Raw genomic sequence first — 11,319 nt, forward strand, 5'->3', positions numbered from 1 at the left:
AATCGGAATGATTGAGTAAAGGGAATATTTTATGGGGAATTATGACTGTGGAAGTTGCTGTGAGGATTTGATTGATGAATTACCTGATGAGCCGTGCACCAATGGCCTCTTTGCTCTCCTGTCTCTCATTGTCAGACTGTATTTGCAGAATATTACGGTTTATGAGCTCCTGTCTGTCTGGCCGCAGTGCAAGTTTCAGTGACAGTGACTCCTTGCGTGCAATCTTGGCTTGAAGTCGGCCTGCAGAAGAGATAAACAATTACTCTCGGAGCTCAAACAAATGGAACGAGTTTCCTCTGCATCTTCAATTTCAAGAGAATTCCACCCACTCAGTCTTTCCAACTATTCCAACAAACGGTTGTGCATATTGAATTTTTTAAAAAGATATCTCGGCAATTTGAGGGGTTGGGGGGATGGCGAGGGGTTTCATTGGAAGGTAGGGAAAATTTGTGGTGGAAAACACTGGGGGATGGTTCATTCAACCCCACAACTCGACGAGACACCGAAAACAATAATTTCCCTCGAAAATAGGATTTCCTCGTCGTCAGGAGAACTTGAAGAGATTGAGTCATCGTCACGCTGTCTTTTCCATCGTAAATCTTACTGACTTTCCAATGAGCTTATTCACAATTTTCCACCCCTCGAGCACCCCAGACATCCCTAAAAATACCCCATAAACAGAGTTGAATCACTCAACGAAATTCTAATTTTCACGAATAACTCGAGAGGCCTGAAGAGGTGGATTATTGAAAATACTCTCATGAGAGCGCCAGGAAAATTAACGATGAAAAGCTCTGCAGGACGAGCCATATTGCCCCACAATCGAGGGGTCGTCTCGCTGTGTTTTATTTCATCAGAAATTTCCCCGCCCCTCCACGTTCTCAAGATATCCCCAAAATATTCACACATCAAATACACTCTCTCGAAAATTCTACCCTCGATCTCAGAACAGCTGACACTTCTCTGCAGCGGCAACAACTTTTCCGGCGATTGTAGTGTCGCCTGGGCGATCGACAGCGTCGATGCTGTCCGTATCGACAGCATTTCGTCATCTCCAACTGTCAAATATCCGGGCAAAAATCAGTCAACCGAATGAACGAGAAAAATCACGATTGAAAAAGTTGAGAGATGATGCATTCAATGCGCCATGTCGAACGCAACTGAACGTTAAAAACCTCACGTTCAGACAATCTTCGTCGACCAATATAAACTTTCAAGGCGCCGAGTCATCCCATTGGTAATCCGTGGGCAGATGTGTGTACAAGTGCAGTGGAAAACTCTCCCATCCCTACTACTTTATCCTCGAATGAGGTATAATTAGTTTTTCGGAGTACTCGTGAAGGCCTGATGCTGAGGTGTTGGCCCACTCCACTGCCAAAATATGCGGAGGTGGGTTCACTATTACGTTTCACATTCCTCACAGTCAACTTCCTCTTCGCGAGACGAATGAGCTGGATGGTTACACCTCACACGTATCAGAGAATAATGATATCAACATCCCAAGCACGTTATGGAGCACACGCATCAACATCGCGAATGAAAAAGCAAAAGCCATCATAGATATTCATAATGCAGGCCCCACTCATATCGCCAAATTCCAAGTTACTCTAAACGAATTATCTCCTCCCTCCGGTTACATGACTAAATAACACAGTGCAGTAATAGCACAAGTCAAAGTCAACACAGAAAAATATATTGGGGTCTTTTTTGGGGTCCTATGCCAGCCACGTTCTCGACGTGGATCCTGGGTAACGCCAAGAACTCGTGGGGTATGAAATTTAATTGCCTCGCCATCCTCGTGAATTTACAGAAGAAACTGCATTTAATTTAATTTTTAAAAATTAATTGCCTTTAGATGGAAGGTGGTGACAATGGGAGGTCTCGGTCATCTACCTGGTCATTCATATCACTATATGTGGCTACACCACAAAGAGTTTAAATTCACAAACTGGCAGCCTAGTCACGACTTGGTGGGATTAAAAATCAGAATTTCAAGATGGTCAACTGGCCGTAATTAATATGTCACCGCAATACTCAAGATATAGATTTTTTACTGTTCGATTTCCCCTACCATCAGCATGCATTCTATTTTGTAATTCGACCCTCTGTTATCTAAATAAAATCCAAACTCCATGATATTAGTTAGTAAAAGCCCATTTAGGGTGACACTCACTCTCTTCGTCCTCGTAATCGTCTCTGTAGAGTACTTGACCATCGTCCGAGCCATCCGAGTCCTCCCTGATGACGTAGGGTCGCGCATTCTCCTTGTTCTCGAGGGTGCAGGGCAGTGCGAGACCGAATCTCACAGGTCGACTGCTGCAAATGGAACATTAAAAAAAAAAGTTAATCCATCGATTTTAATCGGGGATTGGGGTTGAGTGAGCCCGGCGAACCACAAATGTTCCAGGATCCGTTAAGAGGATTGATGAGATGTTCATGAGGCGGGGGTGATGAAGTACTACAGAACATTTTTGTTTCGCCAGGGCTCGAGAGTAAAAAAACCGGGGATTAATGAAGTGAAACGGCGGTAAGAAATTAGTGAGTACTTGTTTGATAATTTTCTTCAATATCTCGAGAACATGAAGAGGCAGATGATTGAGGGAAATTACCGATGGAAGAAAACACAGCAAGACGAGCCCTCAATCGCTTCGAGCACTCGAGTCGCAATGAAAAAAGGTTTTCCCCCTCGAAAACTTGTTTTCGTCGCATCTTCTCAAGTTGTAGGGCCATACGGCTCGTCCTGCAGAGCTTTTCATCGCTAATTTCCCTGGCTCACTAATGAGACTATTTTCAATAATCTCTTCATTGAATCATTGATTTCATTGATGTTTTCGTTGATGAGTGATTCAACCCTGTTTATGGGCTATTTTTAGGGATATCTGGGGATGCTCAAGGGGTGGAAAATTGTGAATAGGCTCATTGAAAAGCCAGGGAAATTTACGATGGCAAAGACAGCGAGACAATCACTCAATCTCTTCAACTTCTCCTGACGATGAGGAAATACTATTTTCGAGGGAAATCATTGTTTTCAGTGTATCTTCTCACATTGTGGCGCTGAAATTTTTCAGGCTTCCCAATAAGAAAATTTCAATAGAACACCTGTTCCACTTCATCAAAACATCTGTTAATGTTATGGATTCATGCGAAGCGAAATTAACATAATTAACGTAAACTAATTACCATATTCTCACCCTAGGCCTTAGCGGAGGCCTTCTGCAGTCAAGCATAAAGAGAGAAAGTAAAATAATGATTGGTTTACTAGATGATTGATTATGACAGTGAGATGAATCATGACTGGATCATCTTTCAATTTTCTTCTAATTAATCTAATTGACTGGTCTCTGAAAAACTCACTTGAACGAGGCGTGCAGCTCCTGACGGAGTGTCAGGGGTCGATTCTCCTGGGTGGGAGTGCTCTGGGGTGTGCCAGGACCACTGCCCGAGCCCTTCTTCTTCAGCGCACTCTTCAGGGGCATTGCATGAAACTTTGGCTCTTTCGCGGGTATCTCCTCCACTCGCGATGTGTCGATGCTCGGGTCCGGCTGGGAGTAACGGATTTCATAGAGGTCCACGTCGTCCTCATCAACATCCACTTCGTCTTCATCTAGTTTTACATGGAAAAACAGTTGATGTGAACAGATTTTTCATTGCTGTTGATGATTAAAGATGATTAGACGAATGATGTCTCATGACTGACTGACTTTTGACTGATTTTACGAATAATTTGTTGCATTATAACTTGAACGATTGAGAAGTCATTTCAATGACTTGGTCCAGTGATGGTGGAGTTATTAATGAGGGATTGTGTTTTGACACTTACCATCATCTTCACAGTCAGACAGCGGCATTTGCTGCTGTCTCTGTCTAGCCAGCAATGTCGGACTCGGTGAGCTGAACATCGGGGGTGGTGGAATGGGACCAATTTCACTTAATGGAATCGGTGGCTCCGGCAACTCCGACAGCATCAGAGTATTGTGAGGTGGCATCGGTGACATGTATCTGTCAATCGCCTGCTGCTCCTCAGCTGTCGGTTGCAACATTCCTTTTTCCACTGGTAAATAAAAAGCATTTTCAGGTTTAAAAACCATTCGGAATAGTTTTTGAATTTCAGCCTGCAATCATTGGATTCGTTTTTGGCCCATATGGACTTTTCCATAATCATGAAATGAAAGTCTTCATCGAATTGACAATTATCTCGATAACGAATGATTTTAGGAGAAAATGTCAGATGAATGTTTTTGTGGAAAATTTTATTCTCTACAAAAAAGTTTTTGTGACGCTTTCTTCTAAATCCAATCAATCACGAGATTTTTTGAAGTTAATGAACAACGAATTGAGCTCACGTACTTCGAACCATCAATAGCCGCCTGGTGAGCATTCTGGATGCCTCGAGGGTCCTCGGCCTGTTCGGCTTCTGATCCCCCGATTGTCCTCCCACATCCTCACTCGATGCAAGCTCACCACTTGGTGATAATGCCCCATTCGCACTCTGTTCAGTCTTTTCCTTTTTCGGCTCTGTAACAGTAAAAAAATAAAACACAAAAAATTACAACACATTTCATGTTGAAAAAAAATATCTTCCAAGAAAAAACATTAAAAAACAAACTAATCAGCATCATTTTTTCTTCAAAAAATTTTTTTTTTCTGAAATTTCTTTCGGAAAAAAAATGTCGACAACTGAACATTTTTTTCCCAATTCCAAAGCTCAAATTTCAGTGAAAAGTCAATTCGCAGTTTTAGTATCAGCACTCTCTATAACACTAGTTTTTTCATCTCTTCCCGCCCCCACGTGTTTGTCTCTCGTTGGAATTTCATTGGCACAAATCCAAATTGACGATAGCCATGCCCCAGAAAACCTAGTGAAATTCATCAAACTACATTGGCACGAGTGAGACAGAATTTACGGTCATTCCTTCAATATTTTTTTTTCCCTTCATTTTAATTTTTTTGTTTGCATTTTTTTCTCTCGGTAATTGTCGACTGTCCCCGAGAATCGATGTCACCCTAACCGCCCATCTGCGGTCCGACCGCGTTAACGAGTCTGGACAAAGCGGCGGGTGGCTGGGGGGGGGGAAGATTTATATACTGCTAATCCTGTGATTCAAACGATGAACTTTGGGGCCGGCTATCATTGGTTTTCGAGCACGATACAATTTTTTAACATGCTCTATTGATGAAAGTTTGAAGAGGGTTACTGATTGGTGGAGTTGGGGGGTCGATGATGCCCCCAATCGACAGATCGGCAAATTGCAGGCGAAATTGAAAAAAAAAAATGACCCGTTTTGGCCCAGTAGATCCGGAGAAAATCCTAAATTAATTTTTGTAGATCATTCATCGATCGCTAGATCATTTGCACACGATCGTGGCAGAATAGGCCGGAGATAATTTCACCGGAGAGCTGGGGGTATTTTCCTTCGAGTGGAAGACAGCTTATTTTGCCCAAGTAGATCTCCCAAAAATCCTAAGTGATTCTGTAGATCATTTTAGATCATTGACCGCTAGATCACTTCCACATTTTTCGCTGTTCCTCCGCTCCTATGGGAGCCTAATGGATCATCTTTTTTTCAATTTGTGGGTAAATTTTGTTATCTATCAATTGGGACTACCATCGAGGCCGTAGCAACCCATTCTGTCTCCATAGTAAAAAAAACACGAGAAAACATAATTTTTTTTAATGAAAAAAATCGCAAAATGACTTATTTTTGAGTTTATTTGAGAATGAATGTTCCGCACCAGATGATGGGGTCATCAACGACCCCATAAATAGTGTATTCCAGTGAAAAATGTTCGCGATTTTGTTATTCATTACCACTCCCACCATTTTCGTCTGCAATACACGCCATCGATTGCATCAACTATTTTATGTCGGCGTTAAATTTTCCAAGATCGTTCCCAGGGGTGAGCATTAGAACAACTAACATCACCCGCGCAACGATTGGAAGTAAAAATAGCATCACCAGCTGGTGTGAAATAATTTTTCTTCACTTCAGATGAAAATTGAGTCTATCTTTCATTCTCATAATTGTCATTGCGAGGGAGATAGGTGGGTGAGAGAGAGGGGGGTCATAGGATGACCTTGACCGATTTTATGCCACCGTGGAAACCAGACACGTGGGGGAGGAATGCTAAATTTCTCTAAAAATAAAAGTGGCATTTCGTTGCCGGGGGAATAGTTGACTTAATTATTCCGAGAATTTCCATGTGAATTGTTTCATTTTCCAGACAAACAAATCCCGTGTTTTTCAAACAAATACACCCACGGGAACAATTAACTCTATTGGTGTATCGAAAAAATGTGTGATTGCATTTGAAAGGGAATTAAAAGGAAACATTGGATGGAAATTTGATTTTCCCCGGATAATAGCCGGAGTAGAACCGCTTGGTGTCAATTTCATTCGATAGTCAGGAAAATTTGAGCGGGAATTTAAAAAAAAAGATTGATTTTGGCCCAATTGTTTGGGAGAAAATCCTAAATGTTTTTTTTGTAGATCATTGATCGATTTCTAGATCATTTTCACGCCGCGAGGTAAATTGCATTGGATGGGCAGGAAATTTTGAGGTGAAGGTGAAAAAAATTATTAATTTTGGACCAGCAGTTTAGGAGAAAATCCTCAGTCAAACTTTAATCGATCGTTTATCGATCTCTAGATCATTTTCTCATCTTTATCTGTAATTTCTGTTCTATGGGAGCAAAATCAATCTTTTTTTTCAGACAAAATGGAGAAAATCATTAAAGCGGAGAAAAAAAAATTGCCGATCACAAAAAAAAATTTCCCTCAGTATTCTCCTAATGGCGACCTGCCCCCATCGGATTATATCCAGAATGTTAATCCCCAAAACGAATACCACGGTATAAAAATAAAAAAATGAAACGGAATTTCCAACGAACGGCCAACGTTGCGAATGAGCGGAGAGGAGAAACGTAAAAACGATTAAAAAAAAAAATAAAAAATGAAGAGCATTAAAACAAAACCCCCGTGTCGTTACCATCTGTCGACAACTTTTTATCCAGCACTAGTGCGCAGCAGCCTCGACGATTAAAATGTAATTCGCCGTACCAAGCTCTTTCTCACTTCCCTAATATGCACTTTTTCCCTCATTCTAATTCTTGGTTTACTTTTTAACACTTTTCCGCACATTTCCGTGAGCTTTACAACCTTGGTACGATGAATGCATCCATAATTCAAACGTTTTTCCAACTTCACAAATCGCATCAAGTTTTTATTGCGCGACAAGATGTATTCTCCAGATTCTGGAGAATTCCTTCGGTTTATTTGGGTCATTGTGTCCCCGTATTTCTGGTCCAGAGGTGATCTTATCAGTTTTTATGCGGCTTCTAAAGAGGTGGATGTGGAGATGTGAATAATGATAGAAGATTTTTGAAGGATTTTAGGAATATTTGTGGGGATGAATCGCGGTGTGGTGATTCAGTATTGATTCTATGAATTCTTTAGATGATATTGTGCATGCGATTGATTTTAATGATTGAGTGATTTACTACTGAATTTTCAATGTCGATCAGATGACTGATGTAGGATGTCTGATTGGCTTTATGAATCATTTGTTGCATTCTCATGACGTCATCAAGTGTTCAAAATGCTTGGATAGGTCAAACATGTAGCTCTGTTTTTTTATATGAAAAGTTTCATGCCAAGTTGCTCATGAACTTGAACCCCTCAGCCAACAGGTCGCCAACCCCACGCATCCACGCTCGGGGGCAAAATATGATTTACATTCATCGAAAATACCTCACCAGTGAATCTATCCCCCTTCTTGTACCCAGGCGGTAGAAAATCAGCAGGTGGTGTTATAGGTGGTGCTGACTCCCAGCAAGGTACAATATCGGATTGTACTTGGCACTGATTGAATGCCCCTGGCAATTCCAGCGCTTTGTGCTGCTTATCGCACCGCCGACGACGTCTTCCATTTGGACCGAACGTCTTGACAGCCGCCAAAAAACTCACCCCGCTCATATCCCCAATTTTACCCCCTCTATTTTCACAAACTAAGAAAAATATTCTCGATTATTTGTTTTCCTAAAAATCAAGTTTTTTCAATTTCAGCAATTGAAATGTGAGTTCCGGGGTCGATAACGACCCGAGCAGATATCCAGGGAAATTTCAGGTTGAAAACCCGACAACACGAGCTCTCTACCCCTTCCCGCAATTTTCAAAAAAAAATCGAAAGAACAATATTTACACCTATCCTCTTATTTCGCCGTTTATTCACCAACCAACGAGGCAAAATGGGCCCTTATGTTTTCCATTCAATTACAAAATTCCTCAGCTATCGAACGAGCCCCCATTCGACCCCCTCAAAAAAATGACCAAAAGCTCAAAAACCTAAATTTTCAAAAATTTCAAAAATCGAAATTAGAGATCCTGCGGTCGACAATAAATCCCACCGGGTAATCAGAAAAATATCTGAGTGCACTCACCGACAGACTACCCTCCTATGCCCCAAATTTCTCGAAATATCCCAAAACCAAAAGTCGCTCTTATCCCCCTATTTCGCTCTTTATCCACCAACAAGTAGTGCAAAGCGACTTAATAACTTTTCAATTCTATTGTAAATTTCCCTGGCTATCCGACGACCCCCCCCCCCTCGCCCCCTCCTCAAAAAAATTGCGAAAAACTTGAAAAACCGCAAAAGCTTATTTTCCGCAAATCAAACATATCCAAAAAATTCCAAAGAGAGTGCCCGATAAATCGTGAAAAAGGGATGAAGGACTGGAGAATTATTTACAGAGACTGTTCCACGAGTCACGACTGACATGAACTGACTGTCAAAGCGTCGGTGAATGCCTGAGCAAAAGCTCGAGAGCGGCTCGAGTTGCATCTGCGCAACTCCGAGCGATGGCGCTGCGTACCACAGATGTGTGGGCGCTTGCGAGGGCCGAGTGGGGGTTATGGAAAAGGTGGAAAGCATTGGGTAGTGGGAGGGGGGAGGGGGCTTGCAGCCGGGAACAGAGGACCGATCGTTACGAGGAAAAACTAGAGTTTGAAACGAGAAAAGCTCGACTCCCATTCCTAGAGCTTTTTTTCAACACAAAGGGATAGATTTTTTTATGCTGAAGAGAGACAAATTATTGATTGTATGGGATGGACCTTGGAGAGTCTAGGGGATGAAACGTTGAGAATTTTTTTTAGGGGAAATTTATGATGCGGGAGGTATTGGGGAGCTTTTTTAGGGTTGATTATCTTTTTTTTCCTAGGGGAATAATGATTTTTTTGGACGGGAAGGGTTGAGTTTATTATTCTGGGGGTTTTGGGGATATTTCTTTGAGTTCGTTGGGAAAGGGCTGGAGGTGTAGCGGGGCTGAAAGGGTCATGAGGGTCAAAAACCGATGAGATGAAATTTTATTGAAAAATTGGTGAAAAATCGCATGGACGAGGTTCTGCCCTTCAAGGGTTCAAGGGCCAGATCCAAGGGTCAAATATAATAAAGTTAATAAATCTTACGAATAACGGATCGTCTTTTTCATTAATTTTCGTGGAAAATTTTCTAATCCAGCGAAGAGGGTGATATTAAAGCCGAGTAAACATAAAGCCCTCAAGCCGTTGAATTAAGCACCCAGCTTTTAATTCCACTAATTACTCAGAACACTTAATCCAACAAACTCTCCCCATGACCTTGAACTCACAACTGCCACTTTCAAAAGGCACTAAAACCTTAGTCTCCGTCCATTGTCTGAATAATCCGTAAATCGATCCACAAGTGCTCGTGAAAATTCACCGAGTCATTGATACCCGCTGGAGAAATGAAAATAAAAACAGAGAGAAATGGGGGGGGGGGGGAAACAAAAAATTCGTCTAGCCATTCATACACGTGGGGGTCCATTCATCTGCGCTGGGGATGATGTCGATGAACTCGTTGAATAAAAAAAAATACACGGAATATTTACACATCTATTTTGGAGACATACGTCGGGCTTTCACTCCGACAACTGGTATTTTTTTTTATATTCGTGTGTCTTGTCACCGGGGAAATCAAGGGATGTATTTTTTGTTGATGAAAGAGACGAGGAAGTGGGGGAATAAAATTATACGACGTCTCGGGTAATGTTTTTCTTTCACTCTAAAAAATTGTCGTAGTAAATGTCAGGGGATGAAGCATACAGAAAAAAATTAATTTATCATTGAGTTTGGGGATTGTTAATAAATTGAAGGACAATTTTTTATCCATTGGGAAAAATACGATTTGAAATTTTGTGGACGATAATGACCCCATTCGACAGATTGGAAAATTTCAGATGAAATTGAAAAAAGTTGACCGGTTTTGCTCCAGTAGATCCAGAGAAAATCCTAAATCAATTTTAATAGGTTATTCATCGATCGCTAGATCATTTTCGCACGATCGGGGCGAAATAGCTTGGAGATGATGCCATCGGATAGTCTGCGAGCTTTCCCGTCGAATTGCGGAAGAACGAGCCATTTTGCCGCGGTAGGTCTCTCAAAAATCCTCAATAATTCTGTAGATCGTCATGGATCGTTGACTGATAAATTATTTTTCCATTTTTCGCTGTATGTCGGGTTCTATGGGACGAAAATACGTTGTCTTTTTTTTTATTTCCACTAGAATTTTCCGATTCATCGAATGGGGTCACTATCGACCCCTCCCCGCAACTCTTCTCCACGCCCCTAAAAAAAAAAGATGAATAACGCGAAAAAAAATCATCTCATGCTGTTCTCTGTTGCCTCAAAGGATTTATGAAGACTCATTAATTATTTTTAATCAACGTCAGTCGTGAAGATGAACAGTTGCATGTTCTCGGTGATTTTTCACTCGTTGAGAAGCCTGCTGAGACTGTTTGGAGGATCTCCAGGGAGTTGTGGGTTGGGTATGGGAATAGGAGAGGGTATATCGATCATTCTCCTTGGCATCTTGGGTATTCCGTTGTACATTGTACAGAGGCTTACGTGAAACAAAATACTTCGTTGAGATGCTGGAATATCGTGGTTATATCATGTTTATGATGCACTTCAGATGCATGAGAGAATTGACAAACAATTTTACTACAGCTAGATTTAATTAGTTTGGGGGGGGAACTAGTGATGATGAGGGGATGAAAATAATTACATCGTCAAGCCAAAAAAATTTCCATTACATTGTATTAACATTGTAAGAATTTTTTTTTCAATAGTAAAAAAGGTTTCACGTCTTTTCTTAATTTTGAAAAATGGGGCAACATGGGTTAGGGCAGAACGGATTATTTTTTACATGTGATGATTGGGATGATTATCCCCAGCGGATTTAAGTCTCTAATAAGGAAATGTGGGACATATGTCCTTACATCTTCAGCATCCGTTCTCCTCGTAT

The 11,319-nt window shown here is 41.2% G+C and overlaps 1 protein-coding gene across 2 annotated transcripts in view; it reads right to left on the reverse strand.

The window, feature by feature from the left end:
• The window catches only part of LOC107044439 (phosphatase and actin regulator 2), a 61,907-nt gene that overhangs the window by 3,278 nt on the left and 47,310 nt on the right, over positions 1–11,319 (reverse strand). For both annotated transcript variants that reach the window (XM_015266306.1, XM_015266307.1), the window contains 5 exons: positions 4,348–4,515; positions 3,821–4,051; positions 3,355–3,604; positions 2,174–2,316; positions 84–240 (listed from right to left, as the gene is read on the reverse strand). In XM_015266306.1, coding sequence (XP_015121792.1) covers positions 84–240; positions 2,174–2,316; positions 3,355–3,604; positions 3,821–4,051; positions 4,348–4,515 — 949 coding nt within the window. The remainder of the gene's footprint in view (positions 1–83; positions 241–2,173; positions 2,317–3,354; positions 3,605–3,820; positions 4,052–4,347; positions 4,516–11,319) is intronic.

Source organism: Diachasma alloeum, unplaced genomic scaffold, assembly GCF_001412515.2.
Source record: "Diachasma alloeum isolate Michigan unplaced genomic scaffold, Dall2.0 Dall_scaffold_00742, whole genome shotgun sequence".
Classification (NCBI taxonomy): Eukaryota; Metazoa; Arthropoda; class Insecta; order Hymenoptera; family Braconidae; genus Diachasma; species Diachasma alloeum.